The sequence below is a fragment of the Falco cherrug genome, chromosome 8 (genome assembly GCF_023634085.1).
Source record: "Falco cherrug isolate bFalChe1 chromosome 8, bFalChe1.pri, whole genome shotgun sequence".
NCBI lineage: Eukaryota > Metazoa > Chordata > Aves > Falconiformes > Falconidae > Falco > Falco cherrug.
In genome coordinates, this window is record NC_073704.1 from 15,192,947 (window position 1) to 15,216,118 (window position 23,172).

The 23,172-nt window shown below is 38.3% G+C and overlaps 1 protein-coding gene across 5 annotated transcripts in view; it reads right to left on the reverse strand.

The window, feature by feature from the left end:
* PARD3B (par-3 family cell polarity regulator beta) overlaps positions 1 to 23,172 on the reverse strand; it is a 413,251-nt gene that overhangs the window by 272,431 nt on the left and 117,648 nt on the right. For all 5 annotated transcript variants that reach the window (XM_055718425.1, XM_055718428.1, XM_055718426.1 and 2 more), the window contains exon 3: positions 15,839 to 16,010. In XM_055718425.1, coding sequence (XP_055574400.1) covers positions 15,839 to 16,010 — 172 coding nt within the window. The remainder of the gene's footprint in view (positions 1 to 15,838; positions 16,011 to 23,172) is intronic.

A 23,172-nucleotide genomic window follows, 5' to 3' on the forward strand; every position in this document is an offset into this window, starting at 1 on the left:
GATAACAAAGTTGGAGTGACTGTACCACATCCACTTTCAGGACAACTTTAATTACAGTTACCAGCACTTGATGTTGAGGAAAAACCAGAGAATCTAATGCTCTTACCCTTCCTCATAGTGAGCAACAGTTTCTATATGCAGGTTACCCCTTCTAATGTCCACTTATGCAGGGAATCAGTATAAAAAGCAAAAGTGAGATAAATTTGTGTCCTGGTATTGAGGGAATGATCAAAAAATCAAAGGTGAATGTTGCTTTTTGCTCCAAGCGATTATCATCTTGATACCAATTGCTATGCATGTTTTCACAAGGAGATTCTGAAGAAAGGAATTGGTCACCAAAATTTGTTCATTTTGTGTGATTTTTCCAAAGGTGTCAGTAGGTCAAAAGGAACCAAATCTCTCCACTCAAATATTCCTGTTCTTCACATGGTGCTAAAGAGAAATTTTTCTCTCCTCTAACCACATTTGATAAAGTGTATAAAAGCTAAATCCAAAAAGTGTTGGATTTACGTTACTCCCTTCTTTAAAATAAATACTTAAAATATTTTTTCCATGTATGACCAAAGTGTTTCTGGTGACCCGTATCCAATTTTCAGTCTCTCTTCAATACAACAGTTCAAAAACAGATGCTGAGAAACTTTTGTATGATTCAGCATAATTTAGCCTCCAGCTCCTTTTGACATAAACAGCAACAGTACAGATGTTCTTGCTAAACTACTAGAAAGCTCTTTGCAGTGGCACCTTTTTTGTAAAACTTTCACAACTCAATGAGTCATACTCAAATTTCAAATTAAAACGTACTATTGCTTATACTCTTTAAGGCAATCAACCTAGCTTCTTTTCTCGTTTTTGGCCTCCTTCCACAGCAGGAAATCAACAGTAACCCAAAGCGGGTAAAAAAAATTCCCCACAGTCAACTAAAGAGACCAAAGATAGGGACAAGTGGGGGTGGGGGAGTGGGAAACAACCTACCCAAAAAGATCACTTATATCAAGCTCACTCGTCCCAAAGCCAACACTGAAATTAGATTTCTCCTTTTCCTGCGCTGTCTCCTACAACCAACCCCTCATTTCTCTCTCATTCCTCTGGCTGAGAGAAAGATGGAAGTCTCTCATCACTGTGACTGCTGGGAGACAGGACCCTCATTTGTTCCCGAGCCTCCCAGCTCACACAGCAGTTGAAAGATGGCTCCTTTACTGCACCACTCACATAATGCCTGTCTACTAAGACCAGACCATACTTCAGCACTTCGGTCTGCTCCCTGTATTCAGTGCTGCAGGGTGCTGTTTTTAGCACACCCCCCTGTCCTCAGTTTTGAAAACCACCTTTTATTTGCTTTCTGCCACCGTTTTCTACAGAAACCGAAGCAAATTACATTATCCAATTCTCAGTTTACAGCTGTCTGAACTTTGAAACCGAAGTCTGCAGCAGCAGTAGGGCTGGAGAGAATACTGTTCTCCAATTTGGGAATATGGCCTTGCAGCTATTTGATTCCTTTTTATTCCTGCAAGCTTTTGCTTATTGTCATGAGGCTATGAAATTTATGGTGCTCCTCTGGAATGCCTCCCTACTTGCACAAAAACAACTGGACTTTTCGACCACTGTCTGTAATGCTTTCTCTTTTCTCCTAGTTTGTTACAAATTTTAGGGTCCTACAGATCATTTTCTTGTTGAAGAGAAAACCAGAGTCTATTTTCTTAACTTCTAAAAATATGTTTGCGGACATACAACATCGTTTCTTTTATAAAGACACCACAAAGCGTAACATCTCTGTGAACCAAGTCAGCTGTAGACTTTAGCTGAAGTTATCCAAAACAGTCCCACTGGCCCTTATTTTACATGCATACACAATAAAGACACTGGAGCATGAAAACCACCTTTTATTTGACAAAAGTAAATTGAACCAAAATGCCCTCTAATAGGGGAAAACAAACAGCAAGCAGGAAGAGAAGATGAAAGACCTGAGAAGTGGTACTCTCCCACTTAGCGGGGAGAATTGCTTATTCTCTTTCAGGAGACAGCAGCTCTCTGAGCTACCTAACTCTCCTCCATCTCCTCTTATCTCCTCTGTGGCTCAGGCTGCTCCCTGCCATAAGAACACCCTCCCTGCTGCTCAGTGCATCCCAGCCCACACTTCTGCAACCTCCTTCCCTTTTTCAGCCTCTCCCTGCTTCTTCTATACCACACACGCCGGGCTCCTGAAAGCCAAGCATGCTCCCTTGCACTCCGGAAGAGAGAAACCTCTCCAAATCCCACTGCCCAGGACTCAGCCTGACTCACGAGTTGGACCACATCCATTATACATACATACCTTGAATTTGTTCATCCCTGTCTTCCTTAGATATGGATAAAATGTACTGGAAAACTACCACTGATACCATTTATTACAAAAATACTATAGACAATCACCCACATTTACTTAAGAGATTATTGTGTTTTCTTCTGTAAGGAAACAGAATGTTGCCTTTTTCCTTACTGTTTTCCTTTTGCCATGCTGTGTTTCCATGTTATTCAACTCATGCTCTTGCATTTGTGCTGAACTTTTACAACAACCAGTGTAAGCTCAAACAAAAAATTCGTCTTTTCTCTGAATGATGAGACACACTAAAATCTCCTTTCTGCATACCAAGTTGATCATACAAACATGTTATTTACAAGCACTACTGTTTCATGCCAGAGTAGCTCTTCATATTTTGAACTAAGGAATTCAGTTTAAAAAAAAAGTTATCCTCATCTTGCTGCATTGCATCAGTAATTTACAAATAATGAAAATTCAAACACATGCCCAAAACTAAATTTTTTTTCATGATGACAGCTTTCAACCTCAGTCATTTCAGGGTGTATTTCCCCTTCTTTCAAAATTTGCACAGAGTACCTTCTATGACAGTACCACAGCACCTTTTAAGCACGTGTTGATGTCTCAGCCTTATTCACAATATATACTCTTTGACAAAGCTCATGAGAAAAAGTCCTGCAGCTTTCCTTCCTTAAACTCTGTATTGTTTACTTTCCAGCCATGTAGATCGATCTTTTCCTTTTGCTAGCATCACCCTCAAAAATTAGTATCTACACAGACCCATGGTTAACAGTGTATTTTCCCTGAACTCTTATGTTTTGGAAATATTTTTTAACTGCAAATATGGTTGAAACAAGCATATGGTAGAGACCACACTTCAATTTAAATTGGTTACATTAAAAAAAAAAAAAAGGAGATAAGTTCTGCCATTTGTGCACAATTAAAAACTGAAAACTTGCATCAACACAATGGCAAAAGAAACATGGCATGTATGCCATGCCAGACTAAATCCTATTTTCTTATTTTACTTCCTTTTTAAATTTCACCAAGAAGCTGTGCACAGACATTAACACGTACCCTGAATAGGAGTGCACCCTGCCTCATTTCACTTAAGTGCACTGATGGACCAAAAATCAGCACCTGAGTTTAAGAGGGGGCTGACTAACCAGAAGTGATGCGTTTAAGAACACTGTGCAACAGCAGGTAAACAACGTAAGGTTTGGAATTCTGGATCTGAACATGTTCAGGGGAACTTTGGAGCTCCAGCTGTCCCTGCTGGCGTCCCCCTAAACTCTTCAGAGTCTCTGGGCTCTGAGTCCTGGCATCAGATTTGATGCCTAAATTTAGACAGCTGAGTACCACTCAGGGTGACCACTACCACAAAAAAAAGATTATTCCAAACCTTTAATTTGCTCTTTTGCTCTTAAGCCTCCTTTTTTCCTCCTACAAAAGCACAATTCACCTCCAGGCTGAAATCCTTTTATCTTTTGGGATTTAGGTTGCAGGTTGCTGTTACAACACCAAATGCAGAAAACTGCTGAAGACAGCCAGAGTTCATAACCCACGAGCATTTTTGGTAGGCTGTGTTATCTATCATGCAGTCAGATTACATACTAAAATTTTATTTGAGCATTGCTTCAGGTGCAAACACTCTCAAATGACTCTTGGGTAAGGTGACAAATCAAGGAACACAGGAAATGCAAGCACATGTGTTACCACTGGCACAGTGGCCACCAACATATTATGAGGATTTTTTGGTTTGCTTGTTTTTCCAGGTAACAAGGAAGAACTATTTTAGAGAAGAACAAAAGAAACACTTGGACAGAAAACCATAAATGTGTAGAAAGAGATTTACAATAAAACATCTACACAGTTAAAGTCATAATTTTAAATTCTGCTCCTGCATATAAAAATGCTGACTATGATGAGGAAAAAGCCGTCCATCAAGTATGTATCAAACTGTCAACTGTTAAAGGCCACACCAATGACAATTACTCTGCTGCCTGCTTGCAAATTACACTTGCCTGGACAGGCAGACAAATTATTTTCTCATCTGTATGTGCCTCAAAATATTTTTTAAAGCTCCTTCTCAGCGAATCGCAATGAAATTTCAAGTCAGAGTTGAAACAAAACACCATAAAGACTATATGCATACACACACAAATGCCAAATTGCACTTTAGCATAGACTATCCTTAGATCAACAACCTCTGAGCAGACACAATGAAAACAACACCACTTAAACCAGGAAGTCAGAATTACTTTTAAACCGGTTCAGTCATGAAATAGTTCAGGCACTGGAAACAAAATATTACAAGCAGGACAGTAATTTATATTTAAATATAGGAAAGGTCCTTAACGTATGCTTATTTTTATCAGAAAATTTTCACGTTAACAGGCACACAGTCAGTACTGCCAGTCAGCGCTTTTTGAAAGCACTAGGCCATCACTGGGGGTAAATCTGGTCACCCTCAGATTTATTGCTTACCACCACCCCAGGCATCAGGTAATGGTACTGCTGTGTACTTCAAATGTAGCTGACATGAGCTTGTACATTCTACCTTGTGATAGGACTGTACCACTGCTTTTTATTTTTTAAATATGTAATGAACCAACGATGTGACTTTTATGTTTAAAGCTAACTTAAATTGCTCGTAATAGCACCTATCAATACAATTTCAGATCTACAGCTATCTGTTCTTTCCAAAGTGCATACTGCACTTTTTAAATTCCCATGGATATAAGATTAGATTAATGAACTAGGATGATGTAACGGTTAAAGACAATTGACTTAAACCTATAAACAGATGAAAATCCATTTCCAACAAGCTCTCTTTTACATATTAACTCAATGCAGAACAAAGTATTTCCCTATCACACTAAAAATGAGGTGTAATTTTTCTTACAAAGAAAACCAGAAGCAATCGCTTACAAGTAAATCCCAGTAAAGGCTTTAAACAGAGGCTGTTTTGGAGTGGTGTTCTTTGGTGCATAAAGTTCAGAAGAACTACTTTCTCTGGTTGTATGTGCTGTAACATACTAAGTCAGATTTCAGTTATCGAGCACAAGAACTTTTCTCACTTTTTATGACCAGAATTAAATTTATTTGGTGTCATCATTGTCAGAAATGATGCTTAATGAAACCGCTATGGAATATTTACAGTTACAGCTTTTGGAGTTTCAAAAACGGGCATGTAAGAATCACCTACATTCTTTCAGTAATGAAGTTAACCTAGATCCCATTTTAGGATAAAAATCCACATCCATTTGAAAAGAAATTAATCACTTCATAAGTCACTAGGATACGTATGTATCTACAGAAGATGTGAGAGCAATGCTGCTACTTTCTCCCCGTTTCACAGTTTCTCTCAAGAAGACTTCCAGCTGAAGGACAGGACTTCAGTTTGGATCTTAATCAGGTACTCTCTTCTTACACTTAAGAATACTCACAATACACATCAGATCTAGAGTAATTTCAGGATCTTCTCACCTCTATCAACAGAGGGTTCCTAATTTCAGCTCCTCATGATGCTGACAGGGAGCACCTAGAGTTTACTGGAGTGCTCAGAGGACTATTACTCTGCTCCAAAGGGTCTTGGTTCCAAGGCACCACGCAGAAAAGACCAAGCAGAGGGGAAGGAGATGCAGCAGAATCACCCTGGCACAAGGATTAATCATCTCAGAACAGGGAGTTGAGATTTTTGTTTCCTAACCCAAGCTCTAGTAAAATGTGCAATTTTATCCTTGCTGGGCAGATTGATCATGAGCTTTATGACCACACACTGGCCATTACCAACAAGAATCAGCACTTTCCACTGCAAGCCAGGCTTTCTCTTATTCTTGTCCAGGTGAAACATTTTTGTGAATCACACCATCACTGTGCACCCAACTGGTGTACATCCTCCAATCTCCAGCTTGAGACACAGGATTAAAAATTAGAGCACCTCCAAACATTTTATGTTTTTTAAGTATCATCTGGGGAAAAAAAAAGTGTTACATTAGAATTTCCCTACACATGCATGAAATTTTTGGGGGATTGGCGTTTTGGTTTTTGGTTTTTTTGGTTGTGGGTTTTTTTTTTTCTTTCTTTCTTTTTAAATGTAATCTCTTTCAAATGGCATTCAGATGTCAATGGAAACTAAACTTTAGATATACTTAAAAACACCAGTCGTCTCAGTCATCCAACTTGCTGGACACAGCAGAAAGTATTCATCCTATTAAACTGACTTTTTTTTTAAGCAGCATATTATCTGTAGTTACTGAATTTAAATCAATCATTTTAGGCTAATATATCCTATAAGATTTTAAAACTAATAGATCTCAGACTCTCGCACCTCATTTTTATTCACAGATTGAAAGGTGAAAATAAGCATTTCTTCTATTTCAATTCCCAGCCCATTTCTCAACTTCAAATGAAATACTTAATGAACTGTACTAGTTGAATAAACTGACAGAAAGAAAATATTCTGTGCACCTGCAAAAGAGGCCACACTGCCAAAAGCTGGTTTAGCACTTCAGCTAACATCAGTTACAGGTGCTTATGCAGTCACTTTTCCACCATTCAACAGTTTAATTTTCTTTAAAACTTTGGCAGCTAAACTGTACAGCTTGAATATCACTTTGGTAGCATTTCATTGCTAGTAGTAGAGTAGCATAATACATTTTTTCTAATATTTTAATGGCATTTTAAAGGAGTATCACAAATTATGGCACCAGTATAGTTTTTTTAATATTTAAATATGACCTGTATTTTATATATCTGATCTAAATTACAAACCATTTCTGTTTTGACCTTTCTTTAGAAAAGAAGTCTTGTTATGCTAATTTTTTATTCTGGTCATGATAAACTAGTTTTAGTCTCAAATTTCAAACTTCTTCCTGCCAATTTTAAAAGACATTAAGATAAAATAGTGAAACCTCCTGAACTTGAAAGTTTCTGCGAGGTTTCAAGGAGCAATAGGAACATACGAGCAGCTCTATTGGCTCCACCTCAGCTATTATCCCACATCTAACAGTGGCAGGAAATACTTGGGGAGAAGGCGTAACAAGGCATTGTATCCTACCAGCTTGCAAAAAACACGATGTTTGAAAGATCTCTAATCAGAGCAGCCTCTAGACCACTGTATTTTATCCGTCAAGTGATGAGCCACCACCTTTGAATTTGTCCAATTCTATTGTAACTCATTGATTTTTGGCTTGTAACACTGAATTACACAATTTAGTTGAATGCTTCATGAAGTTAATTTAGGGTTGTTTTGCTTTATAATCTGTTTAATGATTGTTCTGTTTGATACTCCTACTTTTTACGTGGCCAGGAAAGTGAATAATCATTCCCTATTAATCTGTCTTAACATTTAAAATGGTAAAATGACTATCTCTGTAGGAAATTTTTTTTAAAAGCTGTCCTCGTTTTGGCTGGGATAGAGTTAATTTTCTTCTTAGTAGCTGGTATGGTGCTGTTTTGCATTTAGTATGAGAGTAATGTTGATAACACACTAATGTTTTAGTTGTTGCTAAGCAGTGCTTACTCTAAATCAAGGACTTTTCAAGCTTCCTATGCTTTACCCTCTATGTGAGGATGTGCAGAAGAGACTGGGAAGGAGCATGGGCAGGACAGCTGGCCTGAACTAGCCAAAGGGATATTCCACACCACAGAATGCCATGCTCAGTATATAAACCGGGGGAGTTGGCTGGGGGCTGCTGACTGCTCTCAGGGGCTGTCTGGACATCTGTCAGCAGATAGTGAACAACAGTATTATGCATCACTTGGTGGGTTTTCTCCCTTTGGGTTTTATTCCTCTCTCCCTCTCCACTACAATTATTATGGGGCAGGGGGGTGGGGTGGTGCATGTAGTTTGGTTTGGTTTTGGGTTTTCGCATTTTTTTCAATTATTAAACTGTTTTTATCTCAACCCACAGGTTTTACCTTTTTCCAATTCTCCTCCCTATCCTAACTCAGGACCTAGGTAAACCATTACAAGGATTCAATCACAGAGGGTCGTTTGTCCCTTTTTGTGGGAGAGTTAAAAAGAGATAACCAAAATACTCTGCCGGATTCATCTTTCTAGTGAACATACTACATCCTCCTTAATATCTACAGTGAACAGACTTCCCTCTAATGAAGGAATGAGTTACAAAAAGAAAAATATAAATCAACAGCCAGTGTGTCTATGGGAAAATTGTGCAACATATTGGGAAGGAGGTGCATCTTTTGCCCACTATGTTCAGGAGTAGTAAACATAAAACTCTCCACTTTACTTGGCTGAGATTCTAGATATCTGTTGTGAAAAACAATCAAAATCTGAAGTGGCACTTCAAAGTAAAGAGACAAAAAATTAACTATCAACTAAGGCTCTTGAAAGGGTAAATTAAACAGAAAGCAACGAGAGCGCTAAATGGCAATGGGCAAACTGAATGAATCATTTAACTGTTATATGTAACTACTCTAATGACTTTCATAAAGATGGGTTCATCTGTATACTGGAACATGTTCATACAGACGCAAACAGTAAAGAATCGTTAGCAAACAAACATTACAAAAAATTGTGTAAAACTGTATTAGTTTGGTTTCTTAAGGAAAAAAAAAAAAAGGGTGATTACTACCTCAAGACCTTTAGTTGAAGTCCTATTTTTGTTAACTTGTACAATTTCAAACTATCAATCAGCCAAGCTTAGCAGGCTGATTTTCAACCTGAAATACACATTTTGCCATATTGCCTCAGAGGTAACACAGCACACAGTACTGTAGAGATTTATAAACATACATACACGCTCCTTTGTCTTACCTAGCACTACAGTGTACTGACAGAGGTTGCTCTATAGCCTTCCAGTACGTTTTGAAAGGCTACGCTATATCATCAACCTTCAGCTGCAAATACGTAGCTTACTAAGTGGGTTGGTCCGTTTCTTTTTAAGAGATACTACCTTAGAAACTAGCTATGCACCATAACAGCATATGAATACTTACAGCAACATTACAAAATTAGTAAAATAGACAAAAATCTGAGGAAAAAACTGACATCAAATAAAATGTGTCAAAAAGCAGTGTAGACTTTTGTAATAGAATTTATTCCATCATTCCAAGTCCCATTCATCACCTTCCTCAAAACTTCCCTGAGGTAATAAAAGGCTGGGAATTAACATTCAGAGAGCGACTCAGAAAAATGTATAACTTGTGATGGAAAAACATTTTTCTCCCTACTTAATATATTTTTATGGGGATACACCCTTGCCCCAAAGTACGGCACATTAAACCAAGTGCAAATGGAATAGAGACACGAGTAGTAATTGCTGAGAAACAATCTTTGGGGAAATTGGAGGCAGAGGGGCTATTAAAAAGAAAGGAGGTTCTTTAGTAACCAACTATGCACATAAATTTATTACCTACACTGCTACTAAATTCTGAGTACAGGGAAAGGAAGGAAAGACCAGCTTGTTTTCTGAATGGGCAACCAAAAGAGAAAAACACATGGAAAAAATATTTTTATATATTTTTTTTTTCCTATATCTTTAGAGAAAGCATTATTGTATTCTTTTGCTGCAATACAAATACAAAGACAAACTTTAGCTATGCTAGTGCAAAGCTCAGTTCCATGAATCAAGGACAACTAAGTAATACCAAGCTTAAGTCATGAGGTCAAAATATACCAAGCCTGCACTCTGACAGAGATGAAAAGTTACCTTCAAACCTTTAGCTTGCCTGAGAACAGATACAATTTGTTTTACGAACATAAGACAACTTTAATTGATCATCACAATTCTTTAAAAAGCAGATTAAATTGAATGCTGCAGGGGAGAAAAATTTATCAAGTATAGTTTCATCCTCAGAACACCTCTGATGAACAACACAGAACAACGTTTGATATCGCTACTATAAGAGCTGTCTTCTGGTGCAGAGAAACAGAATAAAGTCATATTTGCTTAAAGAAATAAGCAGTGTTGCCTCAAACCACAGAAGGCAGCACGTGCTTCCACAATTAATTTATTTTAAAACTTACTAATTTAAAAATGTTAATTTTCCCTGAGTCATACAGGAGAGAATTATTACGTGCATGTAGTACACTCAGTGTACTGACAACATCTGAACACTCAGCCAACAAACTGACACTGCAAGACTAAGATGACCAGGATAGCTTTCCTGTAAGAAAAACTCTTTCCTACTTACTCTGACACAGCATGTGTCCTGTATACAAGCATTAGCAACATTTTATCAAATGAACAATTTCAGTTCACAGCTGTTTTCTTAACTTTTAAAACCCACAACCTTGCTGTTTCCTCTGTATTTAAAAAAAATACACTGCCTGTATATCTTAACTATCTCAACACCAACTTGAAAGAGGAAAACCAATCAAATAAATGCTGTTCAAAATGCCCCCAAGTCTACTTAGAATACTTCCACTTAAAAGCAGACAAGAAAGAGAAGGAATTCTGTCTGAGCTCTGATGCAGCACAGATCACATCCATACCCTGGAGGTAACAATTTAAGCCCTGTCAAGCTTATCAAGGGAGAATCTTCCAAAAACTCCTGGAAGAGAATTTTATAACCTGCTATCAATAACTATTTTAAGCAATATTTATCTAACTTCAATTTTAACCAAACACTAGTAAAGGTATAAATTCATTAAGAAGCTAAATTTTATTGTAATAACCCAAGTAACCTAATTGCATCTGTTTCCCATAATGCTTGTGTTCAGAAAACAGCTTCAGGAATCCTCAACCCAATTCCCAAAGAATAGGAGAAAGAGGTAAGAATAATTAAAACAACAGAAAACCCATCATGGCGATACCTACAAATACCTCACTTTTTTCCCTGCCTTAGTATTCAGAAGTGACAAGTCTCACCAAATACTGTCTTCCTCCGGGCAAAATCATGACTACTTAACACCGAGGAGAGGAGCAAGAGAAAAGCAAGAACTAAGTTTGTGTGCACTCAACGATCATCTATCAACTAAAGCAAATGAAACACTAAGACAATCATGAAGGCATTTCCAGCTCAAAAAGACATGTCCATAAAATTAATCCTCTGTAAACAGTGCTCTCCTTCCTGCCCATATGGACTGAAAAGAGGAAAAACAAACCGATACAATGAAAAAACCAAAAAGGCTAAACCTCTTAGTTCTCCTTTCCTGTTCCACTACCTACCATGCCATTCAGGCATTTAGTTACCTGTACCATTCCTTGAAATTCATTGTAATGTCCACATCACTAGTGTAGTCTGAGTTCTGCTAACAAGGAACAGTCTCACAAGACAAGCTCTCTCTGCTGCCCGTTCACAACCATGTCCTCATGTTCTCTACTTACCCACAGAAATACCAAACCCAGTAGATCATTTCTTCACTATTTCAAACAGCTGATCAGACACATTAAATGGCTGTGTGTTTCTCTAAATTTTGTAATATTAACTAACAGCTGCTTTATTACCATTTCTATCGTAGCACAAAACATTCTTTACCCAATCATATCTTCTGTCAAATGGGGATTTTATTTTTTTAACAACAGGTCTGTATTTATCTCTTTGTCAACTGAAACACATACACCAAGAGTTTTAGTATTAAAAGAAAAAGGGTTTTTTTTATTTTAATTGAAGAAACTGGGTACAATTAACAAATCCCGGCCAGCCGTGATATTCTTTTGCACTATACTTCAATTATGGACAAAAAATAGAAAGGGAACTGGAGGTGTAACTGAACCCAAGGCCCCTCTGCAGAATCTACTATCAGTACTCTCCTGCTCACTAAACTAAAAAAGGTAGATATTTAGATCTACACTGAACAGAAACAAAATAAGCAATGCCCCTTCCCCGTCTTCATGTTTCTACAGAAATACAGCACTACTTGTCCAGACAAGAATGAAGGCAGCACTGGTACTTCGCAGAAGACTATGGTCATTGGGTACCCGTGCAAAAGTACACATGACAATCATTAGGTTTTCATCTACATCTGAATGGATGATGACAGGTTTCAGTAAGTGTTACATCCCCTGAGTATGCAAAAACTAAACTGTGGCGAAACTCCTACTTCACTGTGCTTAACAGGAAAATACTACGATGCAAAAAACACTACCAAATTGAGACCTACATACCTAACAGAATTACTGTGTTTCCCTCAATTTCATCCCTGAGTATCAGAAACTGCAGTAAAGCCTTTTCAGCTGTAAGAAACTATCAGGTATTGCTTACTTTGCAGTCTGAATTCAGCCACTGTCAGCAACACCACCTGATAACCCAGCTCTGCAGGGGAAGGAGGAAGGCACCCACGTATGCACCTCACCTTATGTTATGGACACAGCAGATACTGTGCTCACGAACAGTTACAGTCTTCCTGCATTTTTCCTAAACTGAATATAAGAGCCCACAGTTTCACCTATTTGACAACACAGAGTTAGCTTCAAAAGTACAGAAGCATACATTTCAGGGAAAACAAATAGCTGAATTATTTCCTGAACTGTTTTAAGAAGATACATGCCAAGTATTAAAGAAGTAATCTGATAATAAGTAAAACAACAAACTAATTTTGTTTCCTCCAACATTTTGCCAGTATGTGGAAGCAATATAAGGTACTTCTAGCTTTCAAGTCAAATGTAAGATTGAAAGTGAGCTAGAATAAAAGCAAAGTTACAGGTGATAAAGGAAAAGATAAGGGTAATAACTACATAACGGAAAAACTACGACTTCAGACACACTCAAGTCGATCAGTATTCTAAATAGCACCGACCACCAAAAAAAAAAAACCCTAAAAGAAGTAATCATACAATAAAAATAAAAAAAAAAAAAATCCCTCATCATTGCCAGCTCTACCTAGCCAGTAAAGGCTTTAAAACAAGTTAGTTTTATGTTATACCTAAACAGGATCAAATACACAATTTATAAAAAAGTTCGAAGGCAGTAGCTCAAGTGAATTTTCAAAATCAGTACTGATCCTCTCATTTTTAAGAACAAGTCTCTAGTTTCACATGCTTATTAAACATCAAGCTCTAAGAATTCTCTAAGCAGGTCACAAAATGGACATTGTTTCTATGTAAAACTGCGGATCTGGTTTCAGAGAATATAAAACACTCAACAGAAATTAATAGGCAAAATTGTTCCACAACCTGACAATTTATGTAACAACAGACTCCCTGCATTTATCGCTAAAGGCATTCTGCAAAAATACTGTAAAGGGCAGGCACATGACAGTTCCCGAAGCACAGCCCTACCATGGAAAGCAACACTTGCTCGCTGTGTAGATATTTAATCACATGCTTGCTCCCAAACCAAGAACAGCTTTTTTAAATTATTATTATTTCTTTCTGCTAGCAAGCGTGAGTCAATTCAATAATCAGACAGAGAGCCAAACTATTGTGGTTCATGCATCAATGATATGGATGCAACCAAATTGTCCTTCTATTTCTTCTTTTACTTTTCAATTTGCCTCTAGTGGAAAGAGGAACATAATTTAAGGTTCAGGGACTTGTACAGAAAAGATAAAGTCAAAAATTAAATCTGAAGAACTGCAATCCATGATGTAAAATCCAAAAGAGGAAACAATTACATTTTGGAGTGTGGACTGAGTTTACAGGACTGACAGGTAGAAAAATCTTTCATTTACCTTGTAAAATAAAACAATCTGAAAGAGAACTGTTGAGACATACACATTATATTTAAGTTCTCTATTTCAAGAAGCAAGCACCCATCTAAAACTTAAAATGTGTATATATATATATATAAAGTATTGCACTGAAAACAAAATAGAATCCTAATTGGTTGATCTTCTCACATTATATTTCATCTCCTTTACACTCTATAGCTGAAAGATTCCATAAATGCTATGAAAACTGAACTACGTGATAGCTTACTGCTGAGCTCAAGAACTCTAACATTTGACTGTTTTACATAAAATTGTGTAAGGCTGAAGTGTTCTTCTCTCCAGCCCTCGATTTACACACAACAGTATGCTAGACAGACCACTCTCGATGATTTTCTTTTTTTTTTTTTTTTTTTTAATATGGCTCAGAAGTATATGGAGAACAATTTCTTTCCAAAACGTGTTAAAATGTGTTTACAATGTTATTTAAAAATATGCCATAAATGAAGTGGCAAACCATTCAACCATTGAACCTTTAGCCACAAGCTCTTCCGTAACTCATGCTTAACAAAACGACAGCTCAATCTCATAGAAGTTATGGCAAGAATAAGTCTTTTCCTAAAATTTTTAGGTATGAGAAATTCCTGTGTGTCATTAAATATAGAAAAAAAATTTCTATGTTCTAGAATATAAAGAAAATAGAAGTGATCCATTAATACAGAAGTTTGAGTCTAAAAATTTTCATGCAGCTTGAATTTCAGTATTTTCTACATAAGGCACAAAAATGAGCAGAGACTTCTGTTAGAAATTAAGTTACATACCCTCATCCAGTAAGCTTTATTAGAAATTTTATTTTAGCTCATTGTTTTTGTTAATCAGCCTTTTTACTTTAAAAATGTAATTAAAATAAACAGATAAGTGAACATACAGTTTCTGAAATCTTACCGCAGCCCTTTATACCCAGAAATTTTACTGCATGCCATTAGGAGACTGCCAGCAGTACTCAAGAACACCATGCTCTCTGGTGGACTGCAGAGAACCCTCTCCTGACCGCTACTCATTTGCTAAATGCTGTCAGTGTACTACTGCTTTACACATAGAAAGCAAGAGTATTGAGCTTCAATCTGTTTTTGAAAGCTTGTATATCTAGTATCTAGGTGACAGCTAAGCTTGCTTCTCAATCCAAGAAAGCATTTCAAACTGCTTTGTGTTCACAACGTACAAGACTTTAGGTCTTTATAATTGGAAACCAGTGCATGAACTCTTGGCCTGCCAGGCACGCTGAAACAACACAGGGGACCAGAGTTGCAGCACTTCACACAGTACCTTCTGATATAAGAGGAACTCAAACAGAAGCCTCTCCTAATCACAGTTTGCTCACCTGAAAGTCAGATAGGCAAACAGACCCTTCTGTGCAACTTCTTCAAAGGCAAAGAGCTGAACTGTTTGCAATCAGCATCTCCTCCTTTCTACCTCCCACCCCCAAAACAGGGTATTAGCTCAGATAATCAGTAAAACTATTTGCACGCTGCAGTTTTACACTCATTGAACCCAGGTTCCTCAATAAAAATGCTGGGTTTAGTGGTTTTTTTCAATGACTTTGTTACTTGAAAACACTACATAGGTTTTACCTCTTCTGCTCTCAGAAGATTACAATGAATGATTATCAGCAACCTACCCAATGAAAGAAAGGAGAGAAAAAGGAACACCAGCTGTAGGGATGGGCATAATAGCAGGATACAAGGCTTAGGTGCAAATTTGTCATGCTCAGTTGCAGTCTTCAACATCAATTGTTCAAAAGCCCAGCTTTTGTCATTGTAATTGTCTTCACTGAACTGCAAGGCAAACAATGGGGTGCTAAAGAAATTCTTTAAATACATAAGATTGGACTACAGACGTACTCAGAAAAGAAAAAAAGAAATAAGAAAGTACTATATATTGGTCAAAGAATCAAAAAAATATTCATGCAAAGATATACATACCCAGTTTTAGGGCAGAAGGAGTCACTTCAATCTCACCACCAACTGGCTGAAAGGCTGCTAGCTGAGCCGCTACCTCCGTCTCAAAAGAGCCTGGGCTATTTCTGTCTGTCAAATTGCCATTGGTGCCATCAGTCTTACGCTGAGTTTCTTCCTCATCATAAACAGCAATCAGCTATCAAAGCAAAGGACAATACAGTTTGTGTATTTAAAGTGTTCCCAAAATTCACCTTTTTTTTTTTAAAAAAAAAAAAGAAAAAAGTAAAACTTATCCTTCTTTAGGAGTACAAAAACAATGACCTTATTTCAGAACAGCTAACGATAAACATACAAATTCAGGAAAACACATACATTTGTGTTTAAATACATTGACTTCAATATGACTTAAGTATATGCTTCAGCACTGCCCTGTGCTGACGTGCTTTTCTCAGAGGTAGCACGCTACCATTAGTGAGCATTTTACATCATTCCAAAACATTTAGGGATGAACATGCTTAAAAACACAGAACAGTATTTAATTCTTGGGAGTGAAGGTTGCTATTATTTAAAAAAAAAATAGTGCTACTGACTGACGCACTGCACAAGGGTAACACAACCATGGAAGCTGTGATGTGTAAGCAAATACATGTTTTATTTTTAAGTACCTGATAATTACACTCCAAGGACAAGATACACCCAGCACAGTGACAGAGTGGTGTTTCTCTAGTCACCCAACATAGCCTTCATAAGGATGAAAGTTTCTTGGTCCAGCTAGGAACACGTACAGTCATCTCTACCCACCACATATCTATTGCCTCTTCCCATTCTCTCCTGCAAGTTTATACCAGATACACTGTTTCTGAGAACAGCCCCTTGGTCACCAATGCCACCACACCTTCAGGTGTACAGGAAGGCCAACGCTGAGCAACAACAGACTGCAAAGTCTGCTGTCCAAACACACGTTAATGTTGACACAAAAATGATTTTTAAAAAACACCAGAAAAGTGAGGTTTTGCCTCAGCTAACCTGGCCTTTCACAAGCATCTTCCTTTTGGTCCCTACTAATGGAAAGTAATCAGACCATGTGTACACAGCTTCATCAACAGAAGTGACTTGGATGCATGTGGCTAGATATTAACTGTGTTATGGTTCCCAGAAAACAAGTGAACTGTGTTAAGAGTTCTGAGAAAACCAACAAACAAAAAATTAATTCCCAATGCATCTAAACAAATGAGAAGACTTTGCCTAATAAGCATTCTAAAAGACATTTTCATCTTAAGGTGCTCATTTATTTCACTTTTCCTGAAATCCTTAGGATTATCTAAAGCTTTTCCTAGCTAATCATAAAAAAAGACCATGACACACACAACTGGTTACACAATATCAAGATACACACAGAAACAAGTTTAAAGAATTGATTTAGTCTTTTCTTCCTCTCTGTGTGTTATTTTAAGGTATATATAACCACTCTCTACATGCTAACATTAGTACATCAAATCTCCTCTGACACTACCAAAAAGTGTCAAAAATTATGTCCTATGATGAACAGTATACTGAAATAAAAAGACAAACATTTAAAGGAGCTCATTTGCCTAAGGGAAGAAATGAATGTATGAGACAGGAAAGAAAAGAAAAATGAAATGAAAAATCCTGAAGTGCTCCTAAGGAAGAAACTGACATTTTCAGGTCTTCCGCTCATTCATAATTTGGTTGCTAGAAATGTGTCAGCTCATATTTACCAATGCATTTTCAGACACACACAAAATCCCTTAAATAATTAGGTAGAAAACTTGCTCTCCTTTTCTATATGGAGCCTGTTTCCTTTTCACAGCCATACAACTAGCTTTGAAAACATGTATTTTGTTTTTCATTTGTCCAAAGTGTACAGGAAAATATAATTCCGATAACAAAGACCACTCCTCTTTGCACTTTATTCCTGCATTACAGGGAAACTACCCAGGTGTTCACACTGCATCCACCACCAGGCCACTGCTATGCTCCACAACTACACACAGCCAAAAATGCTGCCTTAGAGCAGACACCAACATCATAGCAATTTTCTCCAGAAAAAACACCAACCACCTATGGTATCTTTTGTTTGTTTCTAGAATGACTATTCATGTTATTATAGAAGTCCATGATGATTCAAGAAGTTCCACAGCTATTACCCTACAAAAGATTTGCTTTGTCAATCTCACTTTCGCTGTGGGAACAATTTCTAAGAAAGAGGCTGTTACTAATGAATAGGAAATTTGACAGTGTGTAGGACCATGACACTGAAAACACTTTAGGTAATGGTAGGATATGAAGGTCACTTCAGCATTTGCAATGTAGAACACAGTAAACGGAGCTCAGCTGTGATTTGATGGGAATAAAACAGTGAATACCTTAACTAGACCAAGCTGAGTTTCCTCATGGCTTCACACCCTAGCATACTAAATGCTGTATTATATTGTAATACTCTAGATTTACTGCTCCAGGATATTGCAGAGGCCAAAAGCAGGCCTGGCTTAAAAAAAAATTAGACAAGCTGACGAAAAAGACCAGCAAGAACTGTTAAATGGAAATATGCAAGCACTATCTCAGACTCAAAACCCCCAGAACATGTAGTAGTAAAACCAGAAAGGTAAACGGGGAGAACATTGATGGATTTCTCCTATTTCTAGATGCCACCTTCAAGTACTTTCCACTGGTCACCAGCAGAGACCAGAGCAACAGTCTGGCCTGCACTGCCACTCTCACAGGCTCACGTACGTTAAGGTATTATCACATACTTATGTTTCCTTGTAGCCCTGCAGGTCAAGTGAAACTTTAGCAGAAAGAATATAAAATTATTTTATCAGACAAGTAAGATCATGGTAAGGTGTGGTAGCTTACCTACCCGCCAGCCCAGAATGGCACACTGCATTGCAGCTACAGGACGGCAATTCCACCGGCTTCCCGAGACCTGTGCTCCTGCTCCTACCCTCCGTGCTCCATCTTCTGGAGCAGGTGGCCATGGCCCACGGTCAGCTGGCCACGTGCCCATTCTCCTTTTAAAGGAGTCCAGGGCCAATCTCAGGGACACAGGGACACCTGAGAGCCAGCAGGTGCTGCCTGGGCAGCTGTGCACAGCAAAGGTGTGCAGGCACCGGGGCAGGGGGAGGTCTGCAGGTGTGTACCCCCAGCCCCAGCTGAGGCCTCCCGACCCCATCTGCAGAGGGTCTAGGGCACTACTGAACGACCAGACCTGCAAAGGGCTTTGGGTGCTGGTTTTGTAAGAGAACCCCATTTGCAGAGGGTGCAGGTTAAAATAAAGTTTTGAGTGTCACAGCACCACCGTAGCGTCTTTGCTCCACGAGGAGCCCCATGGCACCTGCCCCAATGTTGGGTGACACTCCCAGAGCTAGCATGTTACAAGGCGAACACCTGCCTTGGCAGCTGCCCAGGAAGGAGGTGAATTCCGGCAAAATGGCATGCAGAAATCATAGTGCCTGAAAGCGGGCAAAACTGCTGGGCATCACCTGCTTAATTATACAGAAGGATGGCAAATGGTTTGGTGATGGTATTCATTCTGCATCTTAAAGTGGACATCACACTCATTTACCAAAAAGGTTCAGCAGATGGAGACTTGTTGGCTCCTCTGCTCCCAACTCCCAGGGCAGAGCCAGGAGGAAAAGGCACCTCCGCCACCCCGTCCCCAGCCATCCCAGCCCCCAGCAGGCCCACCAGCAGCAAGCCCCTGTGACACAGCCCGGCAAACATCGGCCTCACGCCGGCCTGAAAGCAGGAAGTTTCTTGCTGCCATCACTCTTTGAGTGACTTCAGTGAAAAGTCCACAGTTCCCTAGTCTACACCTAGGCACTACTTTGATGGATATTTAAAAAAAAACAAAAACAAAAACAAAAACCACACAACACACATAAAACAACCACCAAGGAAAATTTATTTCTTTACAGTATGGAACACACCTCTAATTAAGTAACGTGATTAAACTACCACTTTTTAGAGAGTGTGGAAAAGGAAACACTACAGTGCTGCATGTGGAGGTAGCAAAGATGCAATGCCATTCCCCACCAGTGGAATAAACAGCCTTTTGTTATCAAAAATGTCTGTTTAGGAGAGAGCCCCTCAGGACTGCAGTTGGAGCACTTAGTAGCAATTCTAACACTATAAACACACTGCTAATCAAAGTATTAAAAAGATCAGCTTTTCAAAGGCAATGAATACAATTAAGATTATGTAAATAACTATTTAAAATAATAATTGTAGTAACTGACTTATTTCCAGTATGGAAAATTCTTTAATTGGGACAGACAGCCAACCTCTTCTGACTGAAAAGAACTTCAGGACACATTAAGAAATCCCCCACAAACATACCATGAAAACAAGATTTGCAACCCTACTTTACTCTTTACCGGTTCAATATTTATAAATATTGCGAGCTCAGTGGGTCAGCTGATTATTTTTAAAAAAATACATTATTTAACACATTACTCTAGACAGTTGTGAACTGTCAAAGTTATGCTAGTACTTTGCTGTGGGTTTGGGTTTTTTTTTTTTTTTTTACACTGTACTCAAGCATCTTCTTAATTTAAAGGTTATTTAAAGAACATGGGTATTTGCTGTGAAAGATATCTACGTATTTCTGTATATGTAAAATGGTTCTACACCCCACTATTATTTTAATCTCTGTTCACAACCTACCTGTTACCTAGACAATCAATAGTTATAAAAATGTAGCACTTTCCTGTCACTTTTGATTATTAAACTCCTCCCTAGTAATACTGACAGAGTCACAACACAAGGCAGCAATGGTGAACAGTTCTATTTTATTAGCATTTTGTTTGATCAAAGTAAGTGGCAAACTTATTACAAGGCAATGTATTAACTTTGTATGGTGTCCTACGGCACGGCTCATTCAATAGTTTACTAATGTTTCAATTGCAAATCTCCCAAAAAAAGTAAAACAAAATTACATAAAAATTATGTGACTATACTCCCAAACACACAGAGCAACACACACACATTCAATTAAGATCAACCCTGTTATGTAAAAAGGTCCATACCAACAGCAGATGATGACATTACTGATTGCAGGGGACTGAGTACAAAGCAGCAGCATGTTTTACCTCTGGGAACTACTGGCCACTAAGATACAGAAAATTGATGCATTATTTCATTTTAAAAAATCCCCACAAGACACTTGTTCCCATGCAAAATTTTACACCTTCCAGGGGTTCTCAGTCAGTCCAAAATGAGTTGCACGCTACTCCAGGAGCCCAAACCGCAGCTGCTTTGTTGTCACTCCCTTGGCAGGCAGCTGCAGGGCCATGTTCAAGTGCATAGCTCATACACTCCAGCCATGCTTCACTGTGTACTGGGATATACACCACATACACCAGAAGCAGGAAAAGAAAGTCCTTCCAAACTGAAATTGCAACAGTTTTATTTTAGTTCTTGTTTATATTTAATTTATCTTAATCAGCAACTTCACGGAGTTTCAGAAATTCAAAGAAAAACATCCTCACCTTTGAACAAAGAGCAGAACTTTACAGATCTTGCTTTAAGGCACTTGTCTGTTAAACCAGAAACAGCTGACTTTCCATTGCCCTATACATCATTTTAAATAAAAAGGTTTTGTAATTATTTTCCTCTTCAAACTACACTTTTGACAACTAGATTACTGCTAACAAGGTTAAAACCTGTACATTTTACCAGCTTTTCTGTACTGAATTAGAAAACAGACACCACTATTTCCTTTCTGACCCCAAATACCAGACATGTACACAAGGTACTAAGGGAGAAATGGCAAAATAAAAGCTTGCTTGCAATTAAATTAATTAGCTTTCAATTGCTGCCAGGAAAAAATTCACCACGAGAAGTTCCCAGTCACAGGCTATCATCAGTACATGATTGAAACGATGCAATTTTCAACAGCTAGAATGATATATTCAAAAGCACAAAAAGGAAGTAAATGTTTAACTTGTACTAAATTTTTCACTCAAGTTGGATGGAAATTTTTCCTCTTAGTGAGGAAAGGATGTAAATAAAGTTTTGAAGTGGAAAAACTATGGACAGCAAAAGGTAGTGAAATCGTCCTGTTTTTTCAAGAAGTGTTTATTTCCTGCTCAGATGCTCCCTGTCCATGACTTCAAACACTCGTTTAAGAAAAAAGCCAGTGGTTGTTTAACCATAGCTGTACTTCTGACAGCTAGTGCTCCTGTAAGAGTGATTATTAGTTAGTTATAAAATGACATGCAAAAAAATTCTCCCTTTTTTGGGTCAATTAGTAAAGACTTCACACAAAGCACTCACATCTTAACAAAGAGCTGTCAGGACAAGTGAATTAATAGCGGTGACTATTTAATTGAATTTTGTGACATAAGGAGAAGCGATGGCTCAAGCTACAGCAGAAAATTACATTCACTACAGCATCACATTACCTTGTTCTCTGATCCCTCAATGTGGGATCTGTAGGATTAATCTTTTATTTATCCCTACACATACATAACAAAGAGGTAGAAAGACACACAGTGTTTCTATGTGACACACTGATACCAGAATACAGTGAAGTTCAAAATAAAATTTTAAAAAGTTAAAGATCAGAACTTCCAATTCTCTCCAGATGCTTGCACCTACAACCAGACACAGATGGAGAAAGGTTGCAGTTGATAGCAGCCTATATATGACCAATGCAAAAAAGGAAAAGGATCCTTTCCCCTTCTGTCTTCCCCCCCCCCCCATTTCTTTCAGCAAGGTTATGTGTTTGGCCAGGCCAGTTCTTCACTCCAGCCTCCTAAAACGTTTCAGCCTTCTGAAACACTCAAGCACTGGCACCAACACAAGATGACATCTACTGTGAGGCTGCTGTGGCCTGACTTTCCCAACCACTGGTTTCCACTGCTCCTTCACACAAGTGCTACAATTTGCTAGATCCATGGTGGGTCAGTTCAGTGAACTAAACCGGGAAGAGAAGCAACTTTCCATCCTCCAGCTGCCACAGCTCTGTCAATCACACAAAGCAAATTTCTGTCAACACATCACTGAGTTAACATCTCCTTAGACTACCATTGTCTGTAATCTTGCAGTAGTGACATATCTCTGTCTCCTTTAATGAAGATGGACTGATTTTTGTGCCCCCACTCCCGTGACACACACTAGAGTACTGTGCGTATACATGTCACAAAGTCTGAATGCCACAGCAGCAACGTTTTTGCAGTTCTTTCAAGGAGTCCATCTTCCTAACAGAAACGCTTCCACAGGCACAGGTTATACTTTTAATTTATGCCCACAAGGGACAAGAACACCTGGGATCGAGGCAAGACAACCTAGAGTAAAGTGTACCATATGTTGAACAAAAAAACTTCATAAAGCCA